Raw genomic sequence first — 26750 nt, 5'->3', positions numbered from 1 at the left:
CTCGACACTTAGGACTTGAATGTGCTATTTATAATGGACTTTGAGAGGATTTCAAAAAATTAGATGTGCAATACTATGATAAGCAAGTTCTTCCATCCAACAACTTTATTTCCTTCTTTCTTTCCTTCCCTTTCCTCTCTCCTTCCTTTCATTCTTCCCTCCTCTTCCTCCTCTCTCTCTCACTCTCTTTTTGTATTTCAGTTTCAGCTCATTATTCTTGGGGAGAGGGATGGGTTTTTCAGCTGCTTTTCCATGAAACAATATATTTCTGAAGGGTGGTAGAATGGTTAAGCCTTCTTTTTAAGTATGAGAAATGTTCTGTAGACATTAAATGAGTCTTCATAGCATAGTTGAGAAAAAGCATGGTGAAAAAAATATAAGTGCTGAAATTCTGAGACTTCTCAATCTAAGAGTATTCTTGTAACAATGGCAGCATCACACACTGCTCCAGTGATTTAACTCAATAACATCATAACTACTCAATAAATAAATATTTATTGAATCCACACAAAGGATGCCCTCTTCATACTTGGTAATCAAATACTGCATGTGACCAGAGGAGTGGGAAAAATGCATTATCATCATTTTGTTGGCAAGGCAGCAGATGAAGATGGAATTAAGAAGACTCACAATAACCAAAGATGTAGCCAGGTAGGAGGTATGCCAAGACCATGTAATTTGCTCAGCATACCATTCTCTGGTTAAGATATTTGAGAGTCAGTATATGAAGGGGATTGAACATGGGCATGGTAAAATTAGTGGAGTAACAATGTCTTGCAGTACTCACAGGTGGGTGGATAAATGTTTAAATGAATTGAGAGTTCCTCAACCAGTTTTTAAGAGCTATCCTAAAGGAGGAGAGAATTGCCGAGGTCCAGCTGAAAGGCCTGTCAGCTCCTACAGGAAGTGTGAGTCCCTCTCTCCCCCAAGTGCAGCAAGTGAAAGGGATTTGTTTTGGAAATCCTCATACAAGTAGATTAATTTGAACCAGTAGAATTTATGGTTACACTGGAATCAAGCAGCTGTGGATTCAAATCCTAGCCCTGCTACTTTCTATCTTTATGAAATTGGGCAGATTACTTCATCTTTCTGAGCCTCAGTCTAATCATCTGTGAAATGGGAATGAAAATTTCCAGGAGTTTTTGTCTGTTAGGAATTTAGTGTCAATTATTTTATTGTCTTAAAAAAAAACTTTTTAGTGTACACTGTTATGGTAGTTTTGTTTTTTTTTTTTTTTTTTTAAGATTTATGAGAGAGACGGAGAGAGAGAGACAAAGATAGATTGAGCACACACAAGGAAGGGGATGGGTAGAGACGGGGCGGAGGGAGAAGCAAGCTTCCTAGCAAGCAAGAAGCCCAATGTGGGGCTTGATCCCAGGACCCCGGGACTACAAACTGAGCCATAGGCAGACACTTAACTGAGCCACCCAGGTGCCTCTGTGGTAAAGTATTTTTATCATCTTATATATTCACGCTCATTTTTGAAGTTATCAAGGGCAAAGGTCACTGTCTTTTCCCTCCATATGTTGTTACCTGAGTTGTCTCTGTCTTGCAGAATCCCCTACTTTGAAACTAGTGCTGCCAATGGGACAAACATAAGCCAAGCAATCGAGATGCTCCTGGACCTGATAATGAAGCGAATGGAACGATGTGTAGATAAATCCTGGATTCCTGAAGGAGTGGTCCGATCCAATGGTCATACCTCCACAGATCACTTGAATGAAGCAAAGGAGAAGGGGATCTGTGGCTGTTGAAGAGTCCAGTGAGCTACACAGTAACTCAAGTGGCCCATGTCTGTGATCTTCTCTATGGGTGATACATAGCAGAGAGAGTGATGAACAGGCATTGTGTACAAATGGCTTCTACTGTCCCACTTAGGATCAATAAAGCATTTGGTTTTATGATTAATTTGCTGCAGCTTTGTAAATATTTAAGATTCAGCCCGAGAATTATGAGAAGTATTTCACGCAGCCGAAAGTGCCTTATAAAACCTTAGCCCATTGCAGTAGATGATTCAGGATTAAGGATTCTGTAGCCACAGAAGAGTGAGTTTATTATGCAGAATGACTAAAGATACCATTTCCTGCCTTAAAATACATCAGTCCAGAGTCTAACACTCAAAATCTTAGATACAATTCTAAAACTATCAGTTCTTAATCCAAATTAAAAAAAAAAATTCTACTTGTAGTGTAGGTGACCTTGTAAAATGCCATTTAAACCACTTCAAAAAAATAAACACTTCAATGTTAAATATGAATATATACAAACATCAGTTCAATGTCCTTGAGTACTAACTTATATAAACAATCTCTTTAAAATGAATATAGAATAAATTATGGTTATATCTATAGACTCTGGATAAGGCAGATTGACTAATATACTCACTGTGACTCTTATTAGTAGGAAAGGGCTTGGGGATGAGGCTAGGGGTATCTTAATGTAGTATGAGCAACTGAAGTGGGGTTTCTAGCTCCTTACCATATTCCCACTGCTCTGAAGGGTTGATTAAAGGATCAGGGAATTATATTTTAATGGCTTTATTTCACTGTGATCTGTGCATTTATACTTGGCCTATGTGCTGGCCACATTTGAACATAGCTGGTGCTTCTGCTGAAGTTATTTTTTATAAGTAAGCATTCAGCTTCTTTTTCTTCATATTTATAATGTTGGTCGGGCATCTTCAGACTTCAGTTTTAATTAGCTTGTGGACTAATCTTTTGTTTTCACCATCACACTTTGTTACTGATATTTGCAACTTGTTTTATTTTTACATTGGTGGAATTCAAGGAATTAGATTCTAATTACATAAAATGTTTGCTATTGGGAGAAGAAAAGTTGTATTTAAGCAGTTGCATTGATACTATAGCTCAATATAAGAAAAATGAAGCCTTTATAGCCTATATTTTTTATTGAGATCACAGGCATTTATTGCACTTGCTGGGTCTTGCCAACGTCATGGATTCCTCTGCATTGCCTAAGTGTCTTTATATTAAAGGTGGTTTTAAAATATGCTTCATGGTAGGTGTTTATAAAGGTAAAGGGGAAAATTCTTGATTAAAGTGGTTTAAGTAAATTAGAGTAAAATTTCCAAAGAGATTAATGGCTATTTAAGAAGAAATACCATTCATCATAATTTAAACAAAGAATAAAATCAACATATTTTGTGGTGGCAAATGTTTGGAAGAACTGTAATTAGAAAAATACAGCTATGATGGAAGTAATTACTTTTACATGGTAATTTTCAAATAGCTTTTGATTGAGTATGTATCCCGTTTCTTTGCCACTTACTACCAGTCTTTTAAAGAAGTTAGCTGTGGTAGTGAGATCTTACATATTTCTATTCTTGAAATGAATACGTCTTTTAAATACTAAGAAAGTCATTGAGTCCTGTTTGAATTCTGTATTCCAGTGAGGAAAAGATCCAGACATTACCAGGGCAGAGTCCTTATCACAAGCAGTGCCTTCTAAATTTGCTGTAGACTTCAGTGGAGCAAATTATAATTTTACAGCTACATATCACACAGCATTTTATATGGTCTATTATGTAGTTAAATAGAAGACAATATTTGTATGTTTCAATATTTCTAGGTTGCTAATGAGCAATCAGCTACATATCCCATTGGACTTAAGCATGACACACAAACATACATATGATATAGTGCACATGCAAGAACCATCTTCAGTTATTGAAATAAACCTGTATTCTCTTTGGAAATCATTTGTTTGAATTTGGTATCATAGTATCATTTTTGTGCATCTGTGTATTTTTCTATTTATAAGACTGTAAAAGTGAAGTGTATTTTCAGTGAACTTTGTGCCAATTAAGCTTATAATTAAAAAGTGGTCTACTCAAGTTGATGTGTGAACCTACTTCATTATATTTCTCCTTCTGCCCCTCCCACTCATGCTGTCAATAATCACTACTTGATACAGTTTTATGTTTGTCTCCACCTATTAAGATATAAGCTCCAACAGGGACTCCTGGGTGGCACATTTGGTTGAGCATCTGATTCTTGGTTTTGGCTCATGGTGTGATCTCAAAGTTGTGAGACTGAGCCCTGTACAGGGCTCTGTGCTCCGTTTGGAGTCTGCTTTAGATTCTACCTCTCTCTCTACCCTTCACACACTTTTTTTTTTCTCTCTCAAACAAATAAATCTTTAAAAAAAGATATAAACTCCATGACAAATGGGACTTAGGCAGCCTTCTTCAAAATTGTGTTGCCACTACACAAAAAAGGGCCATGACACAGTAGGTTATAGGTGGACTGCACGAAAGACTTCCGTGGCAACAGGGTTAACTGAGACAGTTTTCAGAATAGCAGTCACTGTTAATGTTCAAAGAGGAATAGAATTTGAAAATAAAAACAGCTTCAAAAATGTTTACACACTCTTTGAGGAACCTCCACACAGTTTTCCAGAGTGCACCAGTTCACATTCCCACCAACAATGTAAGAGGGTTCCCTTTTCTCCGCATCCTCTCCAACATTTGTGGTTTCCTGCCTTGTTAATTTTCCCCATTCTCACTGCTGTGAGGTGGTATCTCATTGTGGTTTTGATTTGTATTTCCCTGATGGCAAGGATGCAGAGCATTTTCTCATGTACATGTTGGCCATGCCTATGTCTTCCTCTGTGAGATTTCTTTTCATGTCTTTTTCCCATTTCATGATTGGATTGTTTGTTTCTTTGGTGTTGAGTTTAATAAGTTCTTTATAGATCTTGGCAACTAGCCCTTTATCTGATACGTCATTTGCAAATATCTTCTCCCATTCTGTAGGTTGGTCTTTTAGTTTTGTTGACTGTATCCTTTGCTGTCAATCGGAGAAGGACAAACATTATATGTTCTCATTCATTTGGGGAATATAAATAATAGTGAAAGGGAATATAAGAGAAGGGAGAAGAAATGTGTGGGAAATATCAGAAAGGGAGACAGAACATAAAGACTCCTAACTCTGGGAAACAAACTAGGGATGGTGGAAGGGGAGGAGGGTGGGGGGTGGGGGTGAATGGGTGACGGGCATGAGGAGGGCACTTGACGGGATGAGCACTGGGTGTTATTCTGTATGTTGGTAAATTGAACACCCATAAAAAATAAATTTATTAAAAAAAACAAATGTTTATACAGACTAACATGTTTATGGTTTATTATGAAAAATTAGAAAATTGAGAAGTATGTTCTGTATATTAAAGTTGATGTCAAGATTGCTAACAATCTAAGATGTTCAAAGGGAATGTTTTGATATTTTTATAAACTGGAAATTTCTGAAAGGCATTTCATGGTCTTCTGTTTTGGACAATATTGGTGACTATATAACTGGAAAGTTCTTCCATTATAAAACATTTACATAATGCTGGATAAAATACAATGAATGTATTTTTTAAATGTACTGTTGATCTCTGAATAAAGTAGGGGAAATATCCTGTGACCACCTCTTCCCCCACAAAACAGACAATAATAAGGGCAACAGCAATGGCAGCAAAAGAGAGAAATTACAGCCTGATTCTGAGAGTGGTTTGCTTTTGGTTTCATTTGCCAGCCAGTGTTGGTTTTAAGGACTACAGGCCAAGAGCAGGGAGAGAAAATCTTGGATATAGAGGAGATAGGGCACGGGAATGGGGAAGTCCCTACTCCCAAACAGAAAGCCAGGGCTCACTCTATGTCTTAGTCTTTTCTGTAAAATGTATAGTCTTTTACACAGGTTTGATGATCACATTTATAATACCTATTTTTTTTTTTTGTCTCTGAATGGCTAAGCCAAGAAATTAACATAAAACTGTGATTTGTGGTAATAATTCTGAACTACTTGGTAGAATCAAAGCAAAATCTTTTCAGAGGAGAGGACCTCCATCTGCACTTTACAAGACTCTTCCAAAACATTCTACTAAAGATGAACTCTCAAAAATGACAACGCATTCCTCCTCACTCAGTGTCAATCATGAACAAGGATCAGTAAATCAAAAACAGCAGTATTTTACACTTAAGGACTTCAAATAACATATCCATCAGATGGGGACCATAAAGTAAAAATGTTTAAGATAATTACACAAAAGGAAAGGAAATATCTGGGAAAAGAAGGCATTATTAAAGATACAAGATTTATTTTAAAAAAAGACTTCATGTATGAAAAATCTAGTCACTGATATTCAAGACTTAATGGTCAAAAGTTAAACGGCAAGTTTGACACAGTTGGAGAGGGAATTAGTGAACTAGAAACTTGGAGGAAATTACACAGACTTCAGCAGTGATAAAGAGCAAGTAAGAGAGAAGAGAGATGAGAGAAGAGATATAGAGGGGAAAAAAAAGCTTCAATTTATGTCCAATAGGAATTCTAGAAGAAGAAATTAGAGAAAATGAGAAGCAATATATGCAAAGACAGGAGCTGAGGATTTTTTGGTAATGATAAAAGACATTTTCAGATTGAGGAGTTATGCCTCTCAAGCAGGATAAATGAAACAGTATTTCCAAGACTTTAGCTTAATTTATTGGATGTGGAATACATGTCTTTTTTTCCTTTCTCATGTATTCTGTTGTAATAATTGGAAAGAAAAAAGCTTCAAAGACAGGCTACTCATCCATTCAACCTAATGTGAAGCACTGACTATGCTCATAGATTGAAAGGAACAAAGCCTCTAATGAAACTTTAGGGAATGGAATTAAGAGCACAGATAAGGGATGTAGTCTCTGACATGAAGGTAAGAGGAGGATGCTGGGTGATCATGTAAGTGAGAAGGGCAGGAAATTTCTTGTTCAAGTAGCAGGAGAAAACTGAGTTGGGAAGGAATTGTATAAATAGCTTGGGAGGACTGGTGAGGCTCTTCTGCAATTGTTGATGGGAATAGGGAGAGGATTAGACCAGGATAAAATAAGTTTTAGTCTCTTGGTTGACAATGAAGTATTGGGCAAATGTTTATTACTAATATTTCTGGTATGTGCCTTTGTTAACATTGTTCTGGAATTACTAGTCAAATGATTAGTGAAGAAAAGTAAATATAATTACCAGACAAAAGGAAAAAGTTTTAAAATATCAATATATTGGGAAATAATACCTAAATATCAGCAAAGCATTAACTTTCTTAATATGTAAAGTACTCTTAAGAATCAACATAGTCGACTACTGTGTAAAGGACATAAACAGACAATTCACAGAACAAAATGGATTTCAAACTTTTGGAAAGATTCAAGACCTCATTCATAGAGAAATGCAAATTAAAATAATAAACCAATCTTAACCTTTGACTGGTAAAGATTTTTGACAAGAATGTAAAATTAGTATCTTATTGGTTGAGTGTTAACTGATCAAACCTTTTAGACAGCATTCAGTACTATCTTCCAAATTTTAAAAGCTTACATATCATATCCTGACTTAGTTCTATGAAGATAAGTTCTCTTTAAAAAAAAAAGTGTATCAGTAAGTGATACAGTGGGCATTTAGTTAGACATGAGCTAGAGGCAAGGATGGTCATAAATAGGTTACACATTAGAAGCTTGGGAGCCCAATATCCTAATTCTGTGGATTCCAAGACCTGGGGCTAACAGACTAAGAGCCACAGGTGCAGAACATGGCTCTTCTCTTCCACCTCTGCCACAGGGTAACCCCTAGACTCATTAAAATACATTTACATTGTGGTTTTAGGCTTCCCAGCGCATCATGGGCAAAGACTATGGTGGTCTTGGTACAAACCTTGTAGGGTCAAAAATACTCCCCCACCCAACCAGTAGGAGGAGTCTCCCGAGTGATTGGAAGCAGCCTCCATTAGAAACCACCCCCTCTATATGGAAGACCTCGTGGCTATAAAAAGAAAGGACCCTTCTGCCCTGAGAGGGGTTCCCACCTCTGGGCCTTCTTGCTCTCCCACCTTGAGAGAATACTGTCCTTAATAAATTGCTTTTTGCTTGCTACTTTCCTTCTATCTTGATTGATTGATTTCCAACAACCAATACCTTCATTCACACAACGTGGACTCTCCCATCAGGAATATAAGGATGCTTGTTATGTTAAAAAGTAGGAAACAAATATCCATCCAGAGGCGGCCAATAAAAATGGTATTCTCATATAGTAATACAAAACTATTAAAAAGAATGTTAGGGGAACCTGGGTGGCTCAGTTGGCTAAGCCACAGACCTTAGATTTTGGCTCAGCTCCTGATCTTAGGGTTCTGGGATGGAGACTGGTGAAAGGCTCCTGGCTCAGCAGGGTGTGTGCTTGAGGATTCTCTCTCTCTCTGCCCCTCACCCCACTCGTGTGCCCCCTCTCTCAAATAGATCTTTTAAAAAAAGAATGTTAAAATATTCATCAATAATAAAATATATATTTATGTGCCAGAAACTGTTCTGTGCCTGTACACAAAAACGACAAAAAAAAAAAAAACAAAAAACAAACAAACAAAAAAAAAAAACCCTATCCTCACAGAGCACTTATTCCAGTAATGGGAGACAGGTAACAGAGAAACATAGAAAAGGGTGCATAGGATGCTCATTAGTGTCAAAAAGGAGGGGGAGGCACAGGCCCCAAAATAAACATGTTTTGGGGCAGCCGGGGTGGCTCAGTGGTTTAGCGCCGCCTTTGGCCCAGGGTGTGATCCTGGAGACCCGGGATCGAGTCCCGCGTCGGGCTCCTTGCGTGGAGCCTGCTTCTCCCTCTGCCTGTGTCTCCGCCTCTCTCTCTGTGTGTGTCTCTCGTGCATAAATAAAATCTAAGACAAAACAAACCACGTTTTTTCTAGGCAGAGAAAACTCTTGACAGGTAATAAAAGGAACCGACTGCCACCGCGGAGAAAGTCCTGGGGTCTGAGGAAGGAACCTTAGTTTCCTACGAAAATGTCTTTTGTTTTTACCACATGTATACCAATTGAAAGGAGAAAAGGTAAAAATAATTACAAGTCTTTCAAAAATTGTTGGTAACGTTCTCCAAGCCTCAGAGAATCGTGTTTCTGTCGCAGCGTCCGAAGCCGCCGGCGGCCGCAGCTCCTCAAGGCTGCAGCCCCGCTGGCCCGGGGACGCCCGGAAGGGGCGGGTCTGAGGCCGGGCTGAGGAGAAAGGCGTTCCCGGAGACTTCCCAGGGTGCGGAGAGTCGGCCGGGGTCAGAGCACAAACCACATGAGCTATGAGTAAACGCTGACCTTATAGGCCATGGTAGAGAGGAAAACCAGGCGCTGTGAGGGCGAGCTTCGCAGGGAGACAAGCACCACGCAAGGCCGAGTTTGCAGCTCCGCGCCTGCGCCTCACGGCCGCTCGGAGGCGCGGTCACGTAGGACTCCGAGCTCTCTGGGGCGAAAGACGCTCTCTCTTTTCCGGGTCGGGTGTTGAAGAGAATCACTTCCTGTGACGCGGCTACGTCACTTCCTTTCAAGAAGGGCTTTTGGTCGGTGGGAACCCACGCGTTTTCAGCATGCGTATTGAGAAGTGTTATTTCTGTTCGGGGCCTATTTACCCCGGCCACGGCATGATGTTTGTCCGCAACGATTGCAAGGTGAGGGGGCCGAGCCCAGCGCGCGCTCTGCGACGCTCCCCCAGGCGTGAGGCCTCGCCAGCGCGGCGCCGGGCCCTCCTGAGCCGGGGGTGGCTCGGGTTTTCCGCGCCGCCTTCACGAGAGGGTGATTTTGTGAGCAGCTCTGGCCTTGCCCTCGACCTGGGGAACTTCTCCTTGTGGGTGACCCCTGCCGAGCTGGGTCACCGGCTCATCCTTGGACGATACTGGCGGCGATGAGGTTCCCGAGTTACTAGAGCCTGCGCGGGATGGAGTCTGGGAGTTGGGGGGGGGGGGGGGGGGGGGGGGGGGGGGGGGGGTTGGGGCCGTTTGGCCACTCTGGTACGTGAGGGAAATTCTTGAATTCGGAAAACTTTGTTGAGTGCGTGCCCAGTCGAGCGTCATTGTTAAGGTCTGTGTCCAAAGAGATCAGTAAGACTTGGGAATGTCCGTGACGTGTAGAAGTTGATAGAAATGTTGCCTAATGGCCTCGTAGTAATGTATCACAAAGGTGCTGGAGGAGAGTTGAGCAGGGTCATATATGAAACGGCCCAGAAAGGAGAGGTCATTTATCTTGGATTTTGAATGTTGCCTAAAGTGAGGAGAGGACATTTTAGGTGGAAGTAAAGTGAACCGTGGAGCGGAGGCGCAGCGAAGCAATCTCTTTAAGGAGGTAGGTGGGTTGTGGCTGGTGATAGAGGCTTGGGGTAAAGCTACAAATACATGTGTAAGTGTTTATATTTAAAAAAAAAAATACGTAGGGGATCCCTGGGTAGCCCAGCGGTTTAGCGCCTGCCTTCGGCCCAGGGCGTGACCCTGGAGACCCGGGATTGAGTCCCACGTCGGGCTCCCTGCATGGAGCCTGCTTCTCCCTCTGCCTGTGTCTCTGCCTCTTTCTCTCTCTCTGCTTTTTATATCCTCAGGCAACTCTTGCTTTGAATAAATAAATAAAATAAAAAGTAAATGAATAAAATAAAAGTAAAATAAATAAATAAATAAATAAATAAATAAATAAATAAATAAATAAATAAAAGTAAAAAAAAAAGATACGTATATAAACATAAAATATGGGGCCTGGTTGTGAAAGACTGTGAGTGATACATGAATTTGTCTTCTAGCAGAATGAATCTCATTCTGTTGAACACATTGTTTCTTAGAATTTGACCTCCTATTTGCTTCAGAATCACTAGACACTTGTTAAAAAAAAAAAAAAGATTCCTGGTTTCCACTAGATCTATTAAATTGGTATCTTTGTGTAGAGGAGAAAAGGATCTAGGACTCTATATTTAACAGGTGATTTTAATGTACTAAGGAATTACATCCTGCTTCATCACCTTCTGTCTCTTACAGGAGCAAGGGGTTCTTGTTGAAAGTGTGGGACCAAAGCTAGGTTTGGGAACTTGAAAGAACATGCAAAGATTTTGAATATTTGCTCTCAGGAACATGATAAAAAGTCTGTAGAAACGAACTAAATGATTGTTAGGTTGGCATTTAATTCACAGTGGTACTATGGCTTTGTAGATGTAGGTCATCATAATTTTATGATTTTTGTTGAGCACTGTTTATCCTGTGGATATAGGAACTAGAACAACAGATCATGGGAGCTATCTAGAGTTAGGTGTCCATCTGGCAGTCACAGTGGAAGTTCATGTTGATTAGGAAGTCTCTTGCTAGCAAGGACAGTTTTGAATTGGTGAGGAGCCAGTCTACTCTAGGAAAGATCTGTGGGTTCAAAGCAAGAGTTGCCTGAGGATATAAAAAGCAGAGGCCCTGAAGCACTAAGGAAGATAGGTATCTCGTTTTTTTCTGTGTTAATGATTCCTAAATCTGTATTTTCTTAGCTCTAGTCTGAATTTTCCACCGGATGGGGAAATCCCTTTTGTGTCTAATGGTGAGCCTACTGAAAGAGTTCCTAATTACCTCAAATCTTTTTTGCTTTTTGAATTAATACCGCTGTCATATGCTTAGACAGTTTTGCTAGAAATATGATAGTCATCTTTGAATCTTTCACTTTTTTTTTTTTTTTTAAGATTTTATTTATTCAGGAGAGACGCACATAGAGAGGCAGAGACATAGGCAGAGGGAGATGCAGGCTCCCTATGGGGAGCCCTATGTGGGACTCCATCCCAGGACCCCAGGATCACGACCTGAGCCTAAGGCAGACACTCAACCACTGAGCCACCCAGGTGCCTCAACATTTTACCTTTTTAATCTAGTTACGAAGTCTTATCAGTCTGCCTATGCAAAGTATAGTGGTCTTTGCCTTCTTTCTACCCTCCCACTCTGGTTCCAGATTAAGCACTTGTCATTTTTATAGCCTCTTAACCAGTCTTTCTTTTTTCTCTTAGCTTTTCAGAGTGTTCTTCATAGAAAGCTCGGTCTCATGCTTCCTGGGTAGCTTTTTAAGGGTAGAATAGGTGTTAATGTTCCATATTTTCATATATTTTACAAACATAAAAAACTTGTGCACCCTTAATCGGTACTTGGTAAGTATTCATACAGTAGAAGAAAGAAGCTGAAGAAGAACTTCAAAGCTGAAGTATTACATCATTTGTTTGCATGTTGAAAACTGAGAATGATGATGGATGACTAGCTTAAAAGGGAAACTTGAGCCTATGAAGTTTTGCCTCACAATCCATCCACCACCTACCCCACCGTAGATTTAACCACTTATTTTGTATTTCTATATTACTTAAATATGATCATTGTATATATTGTTTATGTCCAATCCTGATCTCAGTCCCTCCTTTGTAAATTGAGACTTTATTACAATGCTAGCCTAGGCTTTGGAGGTAGAGTATCATGTTTTAATTATACTTGTGTTCCTAGCACCTGGTAATACCAGATACATAGTAGATCCTTCTCCTTGTTAATTGTTGATTGTTGATTGAATCTCCAATGATTCCAGTCTCTTCAGGTACTTCATTGTCCTTTTTAGTTAACATCTAGGTACAGAAGTCAAGGAGACTTCTCTGTAACTTTCCATTGGTCTGTTTAGAATTGAGACCCAAGACAAGTTCAGACCTCTCATTTGGTAGACCTCAGACCTCAGAAACTTGTCTAGGAGTTACCTAGTAGGTAATAAATGTAGGAGGCTTTTACTTCAAAGGTAATAGTCCTTTGGGCTGAAAATAGTTACAAAAAAAAAAAGAAGAAAGGAAGGAAGGAAGGAAAGAAGGAAGGAAAGAAGGAAAGAAATTACTGATATGGATTCATAGTGAGATATTCCAGGAGACCCACTTGTATTCCTATATTTCTGTGTGCTTTGAAAGTAATTCAACAATAAAGACATGTTTTGACTCCTGTCTCTTAGGAGAGGGTCCGCTAGGAAGGACTGACCTAGGTCAGATTAAATTGATATTACATACTATTTCTAAGAAAATGATGTTCTAGTGTGTATAGGGACCTGCTTGAATTTCCCCCGTTGAACAAAGTGTACATTAAATGAAAAGTATTTTGACTTGTGATAATATATACAGATTCGTGATCTACACACAATTTGAAATGTTTATACTTCATTTTGACTTTCACCCCCATTGAGGTATATAGAGAATTTGTAAGTGCGAAAGGATTTAAAGAAATGACTTTCCTTGAAACTTGTTTTTATTCAAGGTGATTTTAAGGTTTTACTGCTAATCTATGAAAAGGAGTTTTGAATTATATATTTGGGGCCCTGCATCTTTAGTTTTGATGACATTTGATAGTCAAAAATAGTCAAAAGATAGTTCAGTTTACATTTAATCTTACATGCCTCATATATTTCTAGATGGTGTTGTAAGTAGAAAGAATTGTTAGTGAGAGCCATTGCCTTTTTCTCAGACTTTGCAGTATATTTTATCTGGCAGGGTAACATCCTAGAATAGAAACATTCCTAATGTTGACTCCACTATTTTAACTTTCCTTTTAGGTATTCAGATTCTGTAAATCCAAATGTCATAAAAACTTTAAAAAGAAGCGCAATCCTCGCAAGGTCAGGTGGACTAAAGCATTCCGTAAAGCAGCTGGTAAAGAGCTTACAGTGGTGAGTATAGTTAGCTATCAATATAATTTTTACGAGTTTTCAAAATTTTAACTTTTGTGTGGGAGGGTATGTAATTTAATTAACTATAACAAGACTTTCTATGACAAGATTGGTGAGCGATTTATTTGCATTTGGCTATCATAATAATATTCTCACATGATCCTAAAAACCATAGATCTGTAGAATTCTGAAAAGAAAAAACATTCCCAATTCAATTTATGGAAGTGATTTTCCTTATTTTAGCTCCTGCAAACAAAAAGGAAAATCATTTAAATGGGTTGGGGTGAAGTTGGAAATTACTACTCAAGGATTTTGAGAGGAACCTAAGAGATTAAAGGATTCTTGAACAGCATTGAAGGCTTTGATGAGATTTGTAATAGACTCATTTGTCAGTTTCTGGATTTCCTTACAGGACTTTGAGAGCAGAGAAATTAGTTAATAGTGTTGTTTGAAGGAGGAATAGTGGGAAGTCAGAGGTGAGGGAATTTCATGCATGAGCTTCCATCGCCAGATTGTTACTGAGTTGCTCTAAGGGCCTGGTGGAACTTATCCGTATTTGACCCCTATAAAAGGAGGTGAAAGCTGCTGCATGAGGTACCTTTGAAGGAAGAAGATCTGTAATCTGTTCCTTCTCTCCATGACTTCCTCCTTCCAACCTCTCTACTACTTTAAGGGCAGTATCTAAGCAGTTACAATGATGCCCCTTCCTGGCTTCATTTTCAATGAATGGGGAGAATATTTTTTGACAAGATGCAAAGCTAAATCACAATTATTTTCACAAAAATAATTTTCAGTATGGATGAGAATAAACAGCACTTCAAATGCAAGTGACAACTGCATTAGTGAAAAAAGGATGCCAATCACAGTCATTTGCTGGTGACCAGTTACCTTGTCATTGCTGAGGTTATTGTGACTGAATAGGTCATGTGTATATAAATGAAACAGGTAAATACAGAGTTAGTGCTGTTCCATTTGCCTATTTCAAGATTTGAAAACTAAGAAGTACACCTATAGTTATTCTAAGAAATCTGTAGTGTTTCTAAAATTGTTTCACATGTTTTAAGGTAAATAGGATTATTAACTGTCAAAATACCAACTGTATTTAGAGGAGACCTGAAGAGTTTCTGAGAGAAAAGTATGTCATGCAGAGCAGCACCACATTTTTTTGAAGATATGTAGTTTTCTACCTTTATACTATAATAAAGGTATATAAATATTGAAATACATAAACATGTTAGGCAGGTAGGTTGAACCATATGAAGGTCTCAATATCTGACTCTTTTTGATCTATGAAAAGTGGTAATCATATGGTTTAGCCTAAAAGAAAGTTTTCTGCCTGTGAGTCTCAGCTAAGAATGGGAAACTAGGGAAGCCTCTTCAGTTTGTTTGAAATCTCCATGATTGGTGTGTGACCCTTTAGAGGATGAGGCTGATATCCTCCTCTTGTCTTCTAAAAATCACTTGTATATAGATTGATATTTTCCATTGGGCTGTCTTGTACATCTGGTATGTAGAGGAGAAGTAAGGAAACTTGCATCTGTTAGGGTCACCCTGGGGAAATCTTAGTATGTGTCCATGGTTGAACACTTGGAACTGTTGTGAAAAAGAGAAAAGTTTGAAGAAATGCTTCTTTTGTATCTCTCCTAAAATCCTATCTTTCCCTTTTTACAGGATAATTCATTTGAATTTGAAAAACGTAGAAATGAACCTGTCAAATACCAGCGAGAGTTATGGAATAAAACTAGTAAGTTTCAAAGGAATACCAGGAATTTTCTAATTCCTTTGCTCCCACTTATTTATACATATGTAAAATCTGTAAGAAGCAGTGCCCTGTTGATTTTCCTGCATAGATTCTATTATCCTTTCCTTTTGAAATCCTAAAAATAGATTTTTCAAAGAAAATCTGCTTGGTGTAGACAGTAGGAGTCTTTTGGAACTTAAAACTATTTCCTGCTGGTTAACACAAGTAATAAAAATTGTTAGTAGTGTGTTAGTAGTGTTCCAGAAAAATATGTTTTTACTCTTCTAAAAGATTTGTTATTTCCTCACAACCCCTATTTCAACATATCAGGTCTGTAAGCTAATCTGTTGACAGTTTTATATTCATTGCTTACATTTTTGAATAGTGTGAAGATGTGGACTCAGCAGTCTTTGTTAAGATGCTGATGTTCACAGAAACAGGAGAACTTCAAAAACAAGAATACTAGGAAGAATAGTTTGTATTTTATTCCTCATGTCTCTGTATTGCAGATCAATTTGTAATATCATGTACTTCTTACATTTAAAGTTTTTCAGTCTTCTGGAATATTTGAAATGTATTAGTTTAGAAAAGGATAGTTAGAAAGGATTTACCTGCTACTTCTTTTTTTTTTTTTTTTTTTTTTTTTGCCTCCTGAGGAACTTTAAGATATAAATATACTTTTGAGTACTAGAACTTGGCCTTATCAATTTTTGTTGAAAGTCAAAGTTGTATATCTAGCATATTTAGCATGTGCAAATTTAATTAGAGTTGACTTTGTCTTATTTATACAAACATCCTCTTAATACCAGTGGTCCCATAGGGCCTTCTGAGGAGTCTTGTTAAAATGCAGATTATGATATGGTATTTCTGGGTAGAGCCTAAGATTATGCTTTTTTTTTTTTTTTTTTAAAGATTTTATGTATTTGAGATAGAGAACATGTATGCACAAGCAGGGGGGGAGGGGCAGAGGGAGGTAGAAACAGACTCCTTACTGGGCAGGGAGCCCTATGTGGGGCTCGATCCCAGGACCCCGGGATTCATGACTTGAGCCAAGGCAGATGTTTAAGTGACTAAGCCACCCAGGGGCCCCAGATAATGCATTTCTAACAAGCTCTCAGATGATGCCAATGTGGCTGGTCCCCAGGTTACACTTAAATGTTTTTGACTTAATTTTATATTGAACAGAAAAGTCACAGAATTCTGATATCCTTCACCAGATTCCTGAAATGTTAACATTTTATTAAATTTACCTATTCTCTTTCTATCCTTCTGTAATTTTCTGAACTTTAAGTTGCATACATGCTTTTATTCCCTAAATAATTTAATAGAACTAAAGAATAAGAATATTTCCTCAAAAAATAGAACTTTCTCATTTATAACTGAGGTAGTTATTAAAATCAAGAAATTAAAAAAAAAAAATAAAATAAAATCAAGAAATTAACATTGATGCAGTATTATTATCTAATCAGACCTGTGTAAGAATAGTACATGTCACGTCTCTTTGGTTTCTTTGAATTTGGAATGGTTTGCAAGTTTTTATATTCCATGACATTGACAGTTTTTTTTTTTTTTTTTTTTAATTTTATTTATTTATTCATAGAGACAGAGAGAGAGGCAGAGGCTCAGGCAGAGGGAAAAGCAGGCATCATACAGAGAGCCTGACATGGGACTCGATCCAGGGTCTCCAGCATCACACCCTGGGCTGCAGGCGGCGCTAAACCGCTGCGCCACTGGGGCTGCCCCCGACATTGATAGTTTTGAAGAGTATGGGTCAAGTGTTTGGTATAAAACCCCTAAAACCCCTAATTGACTTTTGTCTGATGCTACCTCAAGATTAGATTTGAGTAATGGATATTTGACAGGAATACCGTAGATACGATGCTGAGTTCTTGTTATTGTGTCCTGTCAGAAGGCACCTGCTATTGTCCTGTAACTGGCCATGTTAGCTTTGATCATTGGTTAAGGTGGCCTCTGGCCAGTTTCTTCACTGTAAAGTTAGTATTTTATCCTTTGTAATTAATAAGTAAATCGTGGGGAGATATTTTAAGATTGTGTGAATATCCTGCTCTTCTTCACATCCATAGAATGTGAGCAGTTAGATTGAGAATGTGCTGCCCAATATGGCAACCACTAGCCAGAGGGGCTGCTGAGCACTTAAAATGTGGCTAATCTGAATAAAGGTTTGCTGTGAACATAAAATACATGATTTTTGAAGACTTCTGTGAAAACAAGCATAAAATAACCTTGGTAATTTTATATATTATGTTGAAGTAACAGTGTTTTGGATATGTTGGGTGGTTAAACAAAATCTGTCATGTTCCTTTTTTTTTTTTATTTTTTTATTTTTTTTTAATGTGGTTGTCAGAAAATGTAGAATTACATGTATGGTTTGTCTTATACAATGCCGATATAGATTCTAGAGCATGTTTGGATTCAGTTCGTCTACACGTTTTCCAAAACAGTTGGATATTAGTGGTTGGGAACATGGCAAATTGGTTTCATTCATTCTACCAATGTTCATCATGTGCAGATCATATCCCAGGCATTTGGAGAAATAGTGGTATTTATGCCTGGAATGGTGCTTTTATAAATGGAGAGGACAAGCTAAGAATGGGATTAGTTGCCATTAATCTAGGTTTTCTGTAAAGTTTGAGAAGCATTGAGCTGGTTTAAAGTAGAGGGAAAATGTAGCCATAAAGACTTTTTGTAAAATAGAGACATATTTGTGAAAGGTAAAAAGTTAACAGTGATGTCAGTCAAGAGTATCTATCTTCTTTAGCTATTTTAGCAGGGATTGTTTTTGCTATGAGTTTTGCATTTAACCCATTCCTAAATGAGAATAAAGGAATGATCATTAAAGCTCTTGCTTGGATGTGCAAAAATTTGCTAACTTGTATGAATTTTTTTTCGTAGTTGATGCAATGAAGAGAGTTGAAGAGATCAAACAGAAGCGCCAAGCTAAATTTATAATGAATAGGTATGAATAAATGTATCAAGTAACTTTTGGAAAAATATTTACTAGTAGAAATCCAGAGATATTTTTTCCTACTTTTTGTTTTCACATAACTTCAAAATTTGCAAGAAAGTATAAAGGACTCTTGTATATTCTGTTGGCATTTTGCCACATTTACTGTATCCTTGTCTATAGTAAGTTGAAGACATGATGCCCTTTTCCTGAGTATGTTTCAGTGTATATATTCTAAAAATAAGAACATGCTCTTATGTAACTACAGTATAGTTAACATTGAACAGTACTATTATAGAACCTTACTTAGATTTCACCGGTTCTTTAGCAATAGAACTAGAATATAGCAATAGAAAATCCTGCATCTTACATTTAAATGACATGGACATTTTTGAAGAGTATAGGTCATTTATTTTGTAGAATGTGCCTCACTTTGTATTATGTCTAATGCTTTCCTCATGATTATATTAGATTAGGTACACCTTTGGGCAGAATATCATAGAAATGATGATGCATGAGAAGGACACACATTTTAGGAAGCAGATGTCGCAAGTGACTGATCCCTTAGTTAAGAGGTGTCTGCCAATTTTCTCCATTGGACAGGTTTTTTTCCTCCTTTTTAATCAGTACATATCTTAGTGGAAATACTTTGATACTCTGCATAGGATGCCTTATTTCTGAAACTGGCACCTACTGGTATTGGCATCCGTTAGAGTCTTGTCTGAATCTGTTACTACAGTGATTGTTGCCAAATGGTGATTTTTCTAACTCAGTAATTTCTTCTTTGGCTTTCCCATATAAAAGAACTTTTCCAATTTCAAAATATATTCATTATTTATTCATATGTCTGTGTGTATTCATTCTTATGATATTTAATGGGTTATTACTTACTTGTCGTTATTTATTTAGATGTTCTAAGTGCTCCAGATTGGCCAATTGGAGTTCCTTCCAGCAGGCTCCCATGTCATTTTGACAATTTCTCATTTTTCTTTAGGTGCTTTCTTGATTTATGGCTAACAGGATGTGGCCTCATCTTATACTTCCCTGGTTCCAGCCTGGAATCTGTTTCTCTAGAGGAGGGTCATTTGTTTTTGATTTCGTCACTGAAAAGCATCTGCCAACAGCTTTCTGGCTTTAAAAAAATGTTGAAGCATTGAAAGGGAGCCCAAATGTTTATCTAAAATGACAGTCTTGTATATGTTTTGTATTCTTGTACTGATTTATTTGTTTGTTTATTTTTTCTTGTACTGATTTTAAAAACACTAGGTAACAGAGACTGTATTCTCAGTTGGAGGAGAAAAGATCTAGGTATTTTAACAAATAGAGATTTGTACTATATTTGTATAATAGACATTGATGTCTAAGATTTCGTTCTCTGCTTCAATCACATTTCTTCATTCACTTAGCAAATATATAAATCCCACTTTATTCCCAAGTAAGTACTAGGGATACAATCCAATGAACAAGTTTGTAGTGTAGGAATCCTATTAAGCTAATTAGGAACTAGAAAATAATTTTGAGTTCTCATTGCTCATATACGTGGCTAATAAGATTTTTATGAATTAATGTCTTTTAGGGTATGTTGACTGAAATTTTGACTTTGGTATGTTTTATCCTAGATTAAAGAAAAATAAAGAATTACAGAAAGTTCAGGACATCAAAGAAGTCAAGCAAAACATTCATCTTATCCGGGCCCCTCTTGCAGGTAAGTACTGCATTACACAGGAGTTCTCTTTCAGTAAAGAGTTGAAAAATCTGTATCCTTGAGGTCTGTCTAATGGGTATCAGCCAACTTTCTATGGGTATTTTTTCAGATAAATATATCATTTATGATATGACTTGATTTATAAAAATATAATTTGTACTGTGTATTTCCCAGTTCCAACTTATTGCATATGGTGTTTCTTTTCCCCCCTTTATAAAATCATATTCCATAAGCTAATCAAAAAAGATTTGAGTACTAATTTCATAGATTTTGCTTCAGACTTGTTTTTATAAAAGAACAACATTTTATACTAGTGGTTTTCTAACTTTGGTTAGTATGGGAATTGCTTGGGGAACTTAGTGTTAATTTTGAGTCTGAGCTTCTGTTCCTTAATAGCTCTCTGGATTCTGATACTGATTTTGATATATAGGTTTGAGAACTACTGTTTTATATTAAAACCTTTCTTTTGTGATTATGTAACTTGCTTGTAGTCTTGCATTTTGGGTAGTCATCTGTGCACATAGTTTCTTTTGTGAGGTGCTAGAAAACCAGTCTTTTACTCAGCTGGCAACAGATACCATCTTTTATATAATTTACATATACAGATTACCTGAAGGGAGAGAAATTTTGGTGAGAGAGTGATTTCATGCCTAAACTTTATTTAGTAAAGGTCAAATTCCGGGGGTGGGGGGGGTGAGTGGGGGAAGGTCAAATTCTGTAACCACATGTTGAATAGATTTATATAAAAGTCTTAACAAGGTTAATTTTTGTACTCATTTTATTAAGACAAAATAGACAAAATTCTAGAGCATTATTTCATGTATAGACAATATGAACTTACCCCAAAACAAAGGAATTGAGCCACTATTTAACTTTTTAGGTAACCCTCTGTGGGTAGGTAAGTACAGTTTAAAAGTAGGTTTCTTGGATCCAGAGGGCCAAGGTTCGAATCCTTGCTCTTTGACTTACTGGGCTTATTGAGTGGTTTGGGAAAATTATATCTGCCTATGGGTCTCCATGCTCTCATATTTAAAATGCAAGTTGTTAGGATGGTGAAGTCAGCAAATGTATATGGAATGCTTATTACTTCATGCATGGCATATCATAAGACCTGTGTAAATTTCTTAGAAATGGCTGTTATTTAAAAACATTTAAGATCCTTTATAAAATGTTAATAAGAGTTTGGCAAAGTCACATTGAATTGATAGTTTTTTAAATTTATTTTTAAAGGCAAAGGAAAGCAGCTGGAAGAAAAAATGGTGCAGAAATTACAAGAGGATGTGGACATGGAAGATATTTCTTAAAAAAAAATCTCACTCCATTTCTATAAGTGCGTTTGAAAATCTCCTTAGGAGCCTAAGAACTTATAAATTATCAATTTATATTTTAAATAAGGTCACTCAAATGAAAGGTAATTAAAAGTACATCTCTTGTACATTGCTGTCTGTAGAACATCAGATATTGTGGATGTTAGATTGCATCTTCATTGTTAAACCTTCACTGATAGTTACATTTATGTAAGTCATGCAAATTTTTTTTATAAATACAGAGTGAAATGTGGACATAAAATGGTTCTGCCATTTGGATGGTGGCAGTAGGTGGTACTTATGTAAGAACTAATGACAAAATTCATGGCTAGCAATATGTAAAATAAATTTTCTTTGCAGTAAAATATTCCTTTTATTAATATTATAGAAAGGGGGCTTAGAAAAAGGAACTAAAAACTTTGATAGTCTCATCAAAATAAGATTTTCAGTATTTGTTTTGGTTTCTTAGCATCTTAGGTTTCAATATGTGAGGCCATTATGCCAATTATGTTGGACTGTTTTGACCTGGTTTAATTGTTTTGATAGGTAGCTCTTAATGTTGGGGGTGAGAGCTGAACAGTGTGTCCTGAAATGGCACTGTATACTTTCCACTTTGGACATTATTCAATCTGAGATTCCTGATAGAACCAGATTTTTTCCAGCATGGTAATGATGTAGAAGCAAAGGAATCGCAATGCCTTTTAAGATATGTTGTATGATTTTTTTTTTTTTTTTTAAAGAGCTCTAATTGTTTTTAGGAAACAACTTACAGTTTTTGGTCACAAATTATTTGCACATAAGACCATTTCTAAAGTACAAATTTTTTGTTTAAAAGGTACTTAAAAAAGTATTAGTGGGAAGAAAATAATTCCTTCCCTCCCAAATACTATTGAAGCAAGAGATATATTTAATTAAAAATATATACTGCATATTTAATGTTTTTATATTTCTACATTATTTGCAACTTTAAGGATATTAAGTTAGTTTTTATATTGCTTTTTGAGGACAGAACTTTTTAATTTTGGTATTAGTGAAAAAGTGACTGATCACTGGACCAAGTGTTAGAAGATCCGAATTCCAGTGTGGTTTTTGCCTTTGTGTTCTTATTTGTAAACAACATTATTGATAAAACAATTAGGGGAAATGATATGAAATCAAAGACATATGTTAAATTACTTGAAGTTTTCACTCTAAAGTAGGTTTCTGTTTGCTTTAATATAAACATTTTAAGATTACTTACCATTAGTAAATTTCCTATCCTGTTAGCAAGCTATTGCCTGAGACTATCAATTTGGGAAATTGAGCTGAAAGGAAGAACTGACATTGCATCTCAGTTTTAACATCCAGACAGTTCTCTTAATTGTCAGGAATTCATAGTATTTTGAGACCCCAGATATCATTATAAACTATATGGATGCAGATGCCATTTTTACCCCCCTGCAACCTCATAAGCTTGGTTGGATCACTGACTTGTCCCTTTAAAATGGTGCCTGAGAAGTGGCATGGTACAGTGCTATTATTTCTATTTGTCTGATTGAGACCTCTGCTGGGCAGTTAGTATAACACAAAAGCATAAAATATTCCAGACACTTGCTACAGAGAACTTTTATATTCTCTAAATGCTTAAGGGTAATGTAGCATTGGAAGTCATAGAAAAGAATTTCCTTTAACATCTGTCTTACAAAACCCTGTAGGGTAGCAGAAAAAAAAACTAATTGAGGAGCATATGGCTGGTTCAGTCAGGAGAGCATGCAACTTATGATGTCAGGATATAGAGTTTACTTAAAGAAAACTCAGATCATTTCTTATAATTAGAAAACCTTGAAAGATGTTTATCTTATAGATAGCAGTTAGATAAGGATTCTCCTTTTATAGATTGAAAAATTTTTAGGTGACTTGCCTTTTTATCACACAGAAGATGGAGGATGTAGTGGTTTATATTCATGCAAGTGCCTGTGTGTAGAAGGAATTTATCCAGAGCCTCAGATCTGGTCCTCACAAGTTCCTGTGATTGCTGTGAGAGAGGATTGTAAAAGTTACTTGAGTGATGGTCAACTTGACTATGCCTTGGTTTCTTCATTGGGAAAATGGAAATGATACATGACTAAGCTCAGGATTTTTTATGAGGAACCAATCAGGTAATATATCTAAAGTAATCATTCAAGGCCACTATCGTTGGAGCTAGTGTTAAAATGTTAACTAATAGGATTGGCTGTGTGACCACATAAACCTCATAGTAATGCACTTTGTCTTGGGAGAAAGGTTGAGGGTATTAGGATTTGGGAATAGCTATGGCTAAATTGAGTGCAGTGCACTTAGTCCACAAAGACAGGGTTACATAGGGTTTAAAATGTTAGTTTTTAGCATTTAATGTCACCTAGAAAATTTACTTATTATGAGCATACTATTTCCCATTCTCTGTTAGGAAGACGGAGAGGGGCAATATATTTCCTACTGGTCAGCTAGTAGTTTAAAACAGTGAATTGTCACCCATGATTTTAAGGGCTAATTTATATATGGGTTTTTTTCCCTTGTCCTTTAGATTACATTTTAAGTGAAGTTTGAAAAGAACACATCAGACTTTAATCACACAGATTTATAGTGTAAATTCTAATATTGAATGAAGACTGCCTTGTAAAAATTAACATAGTAGCCTGCTGAATTAAAATTGTTGATAAGGGGAAAGTTGATATTAAAATAGATAGAACCCAGTTTCAAAGTCTGTAGGAAGAATTTTCTAAAATCACTATTTTTATTCTATGTGATAGAATTGAAAAGGTGACTTAAAATTTTGCCCTGCGTGTCTTTATATTGAGTATTAATTAGCCTCAGGCTGATTTGAATCATTTCTGTGTCTGTTGATGAATTTGTTTTGAAAGAAGTGACCTTTTTCTTAAAAATGTATTATGTTCTGAATGTAAAAATCTCTACTTTCTGGTGCCACTAGGTGAGTCCTGCTCCAAAATTTTCCCTGGCTTATATATCTTAATTGAAGCTATCATACAGGGATTGAAAGTGATATTTCTGCTGCATAACCTTCCCTTTGGGACCAGTTACTGGATCTCATTCTCTAACCTCTCATTGATTCTGTGGCTTCCCTATGATCTTGCCAGTAGGTTTCTTTTTTTAATGTTAGTAATAAAAAAAATCTTAACAGACCTCTCCATATCATTCAGCAAACCCAGGCAGCCCACTACTATCATAATCTCCAAAGGTGCAGGGATGGTTTCTATCTTATCCCAGGCACATATTGGGTACCTGGTGAATAGAAGATATTTGGTAAGTGTGACTGAATGGAAAACGTGAGGTTTACTGGAGTTTATTTTTTAAATAACCAATAACTTGAAAGATACAAAGAATAAGTTACGAATAGTGAACTACAATACGAAAAGAAGCATTCTATGACTTCAGCATTAATCAAATCTGCACCGTAGGGAACATTTGCTGAACAGCAGGGTTTTCTTAGGTTGCATACCAAATTTTGCTTATGCCTACTTGTTTAGTGGTGATAGATCAACCTGCATTTCTGGGTTTGGCTGATGCATTCACTTGTCAAGAAATCCCAGGAGGGACTGAGCATAGACTGTGTGGCAGAGTTCTTAAAGAGGTTTTGCCTGTAACTTGCTTTGCTGGTGAAGAAATAGTTTACTTCAGGAGCCACAGAGCATACAAATAAAAATAAGGACAATGAATTGGTAAGAATCAGTTAATACTTAAAGAGTATTGCTCCAAAGAATATTAGCCAACCAAAAAATACAAGAGATAGGCTCTTTAGTTTTCTGAGGAACTCAGTTTTCAATTCTTTTAAATACTTGCTTTAGTATATTACAATAAAGTGATATATGTTTAGTTTGGTGCCAAGCATTCAACGCTTAGGAACACCAAGAAAAGTATGCCTATCTAGTGTGTGGTACTTAACACAACTTTCTAATGTACATCTAATGAGACTGTTACATATTTCCTCCTTCTCTCTCTCTCTCTTTTAAGATGTTTTCTGTAGAGAGTGTGCACAAGTTGGGGGTGGTGAAAAGGGATAGAGAATCCCCAAGCTGACTCCCTGTTGAGTACCAGAGATCATGACCTGAGCCAAAATCAAGAGTTGGACATTTAACTGATTGAGCCACCCAGGTGCCCTCATGATACAAGGAATGCAATGTAGGGAGTATTAAAGATAGCCCACCTAATTAAAAGGATTTGCCAAGCAAAATAATAATACAACATATTCAACGTTTTGTTAAACTATAGGTGTCTACATTGCATTGTTCAGAGTTTCTCTTCAGTGCCCTCAGATTCTTCATACTAGCAAAACAACAGAGCTAAAAGCTTTTGACTTAGTAGTAATATATTTCCCCTATTTCTTAGAAGATACACTAGAAAAACTACCAGAAAATACATTAGAAGACTATACAGTGGAAATGAAAATTATGTAGGGGAAAACATCGCAAAGGAGAAAATATCAGGACACCTGGGTGGCTCAGGGGTTGAGCGTCTGTCTGCCTGTGGCTCAGGGCATGATCCTGGAGACCCAGGATCGAGTCCCACATTGGGCTCCCTGCGAGGAGCCTGCTTCTCCCTCTGCCTGCATTTCTGCCTCTTCTCTCTCTGTGTCTCTCATGAATAAATAAATAAAATGTTAAAAAAAAAATATGTAGGTCAAAACCTCTCAGTACCATTGCTGACACATTTGCATACGTGTAGTACCATCTAGTTCAAGAGTTGTAAGACTAAGGCCAGTTACTACAGCCAGGTACATTGCATAGAATATCTTAGAATATTCACAACCCTTTAATCTTTCTTCATTCTGCAGATGAGGAACAGGAGCTTAAGAGAAATTGAGTAGCTTGATCCATGTCACTAACAATGAGCAGAGTTTAGAATTAAGCTTTGTCTGACTCCATCCTAGCTGATTTTTTTTTTAAAGGTTTTTATTTATTCATGAGAGAGAGAGAGAGAGAGGCAGAGACACAGGCAGAGAGAGAAGCAGACTCCATGCAGGGAACCCAATGTGGGACTCGATCCCAGGACTCCAGGATCACACCCTGGGCCAAAGGTAGGCACCAAAACACTGAGCCACCCAGGGATTTCCCTCTAGCTGATATTCTAAACAGCATCTAGTATTATACCCGGCACACAGGTGGTTGCTCAATATATGTTTATTCATTCAAGGAAAAAAAAATCTAGCACCAAAAGGTGTTCTGGAAAATTGGATAGATTTTTATGGAGTAATTTGATTATTTTTTATTTTTTTATTTTTTTATTTTGTGACTGGACTGGATCTTTTTTCTTACCAGTTCTTCCAGGACTGACAGGTGATCATCTCTCCCAGTTTGAGTGTAATTAAGACAGCAAGTCTAATGAAATGTTTTTGAAATTCACAGTCTTTTAAAAAATTAGCATAGCAATGCCAATAATTACGGTTTATAATTTTGGAAGAAATATTCATTGGGCCTGAAATATATGTTAGTCCTGTTATCCAGAGAAAAATTTAAAATTTTATCAATGCTTGCTTTTATTTATTGGGGCAATAAATTTCAATTATTTATTCAA

The 26750-nt window shown here is 36.9% G+C and overlaps 2 protein-coding genes and 1 long non-coding RNA gene across 3 annotated transcripts in view; 2 read left to right on the top strand and 1 right to left on the bottom strand.

The window, feature by feature from the left end:
- RAB27A (RAB27A, member RAS oncogene family) overlaps positions 1–2027 on the top strand; it is a 55189-nt gene extending 53162 nt beyond the window's left edge. Inside the window, exon 6 of the mRNA NM_001048130.1 lies at positions 1556–2027. Within this exon, the coding sequence (NP_001041595.1) occupies positions 1556–1754 (199 nt within the window). The 3' untranslated portion in view covers positions 1755–2027. The remainder of the gene's footprint in view (positions 1–1555) is intronic.
- Positions 1–9748, bottom strand: part of LOC119866896 — a 17326-nt gene extending 7578 nt beyond the window's left edge. The window contains exon 1 of the long non-coding RNA XR_005381684.1: positions 9118–9748. This is a non-coding gene — a long non-coding RNA (uncharacterized LOC119866896). The remainder of the gene's footprint in view (positions 1–9117) is intronic.
- Positions 9087–26750, top strand: RSL24D1 (ribosomal L24 domain containing 1). Its single transcript, XM_038580465.1, has 6 exons — positions 9087–9467; positions 13372–13485; positions 15157–15229; positions 18140–18203; positions 19811–19896; positions 21127–26750. The coding sequence occupies exons 1-6, from the start codon at positions 9387–9389 to the stop codon at positions 21198–21200; spliced, it is 492 nt and encodes a 163-aa protein (XP_038436393.1). The 5' UTR covers positions 9087–9386; the 3' UTR covers positions 21201–26750.

This window comes from Canis lupus, chromosome 30 (assembly GCF_011100685.1).
Source record: "Canis lupus familiaris isolate Mischka breed German Shepherd chromosome 30, alternate assembly UU_Cfam_GSD_1.0, whole genome shotgun sequence".
Lineage (NCBI taxonomy): Eukaryota > Metazoa > Chordata > Mammalia > Carnivora > Canidae > Canis > Canis lupus.
Note: the sequence above shows the minus strand (reverse complement) of the source record. Positions and strands in the feature narration are given on the sequence as shown.

Coding starts and splice junctions, on each gene's coding strand:
- RSL24D1 (XM_038580465.1), top strand. CDS start 9,387: ATGCGTATTGAGAAGTGTTATTTCTGTTCGGGGCCTATTTACCCCGGC. Junction 13,486..15,156: donor CTGGTAAAGAGCTTACAGTG/GTGAGTATAGTT, acceptor CCCTTTTTACAG/GATAATTCATTTGAATTTGA. Junction 18,204..19,810: donor GCTAAATTTATAATGAATAG/GTATGAATAAAT, acceptor GTTTTATCCTAG/ATTAAAGAAAAATAAAGAAT.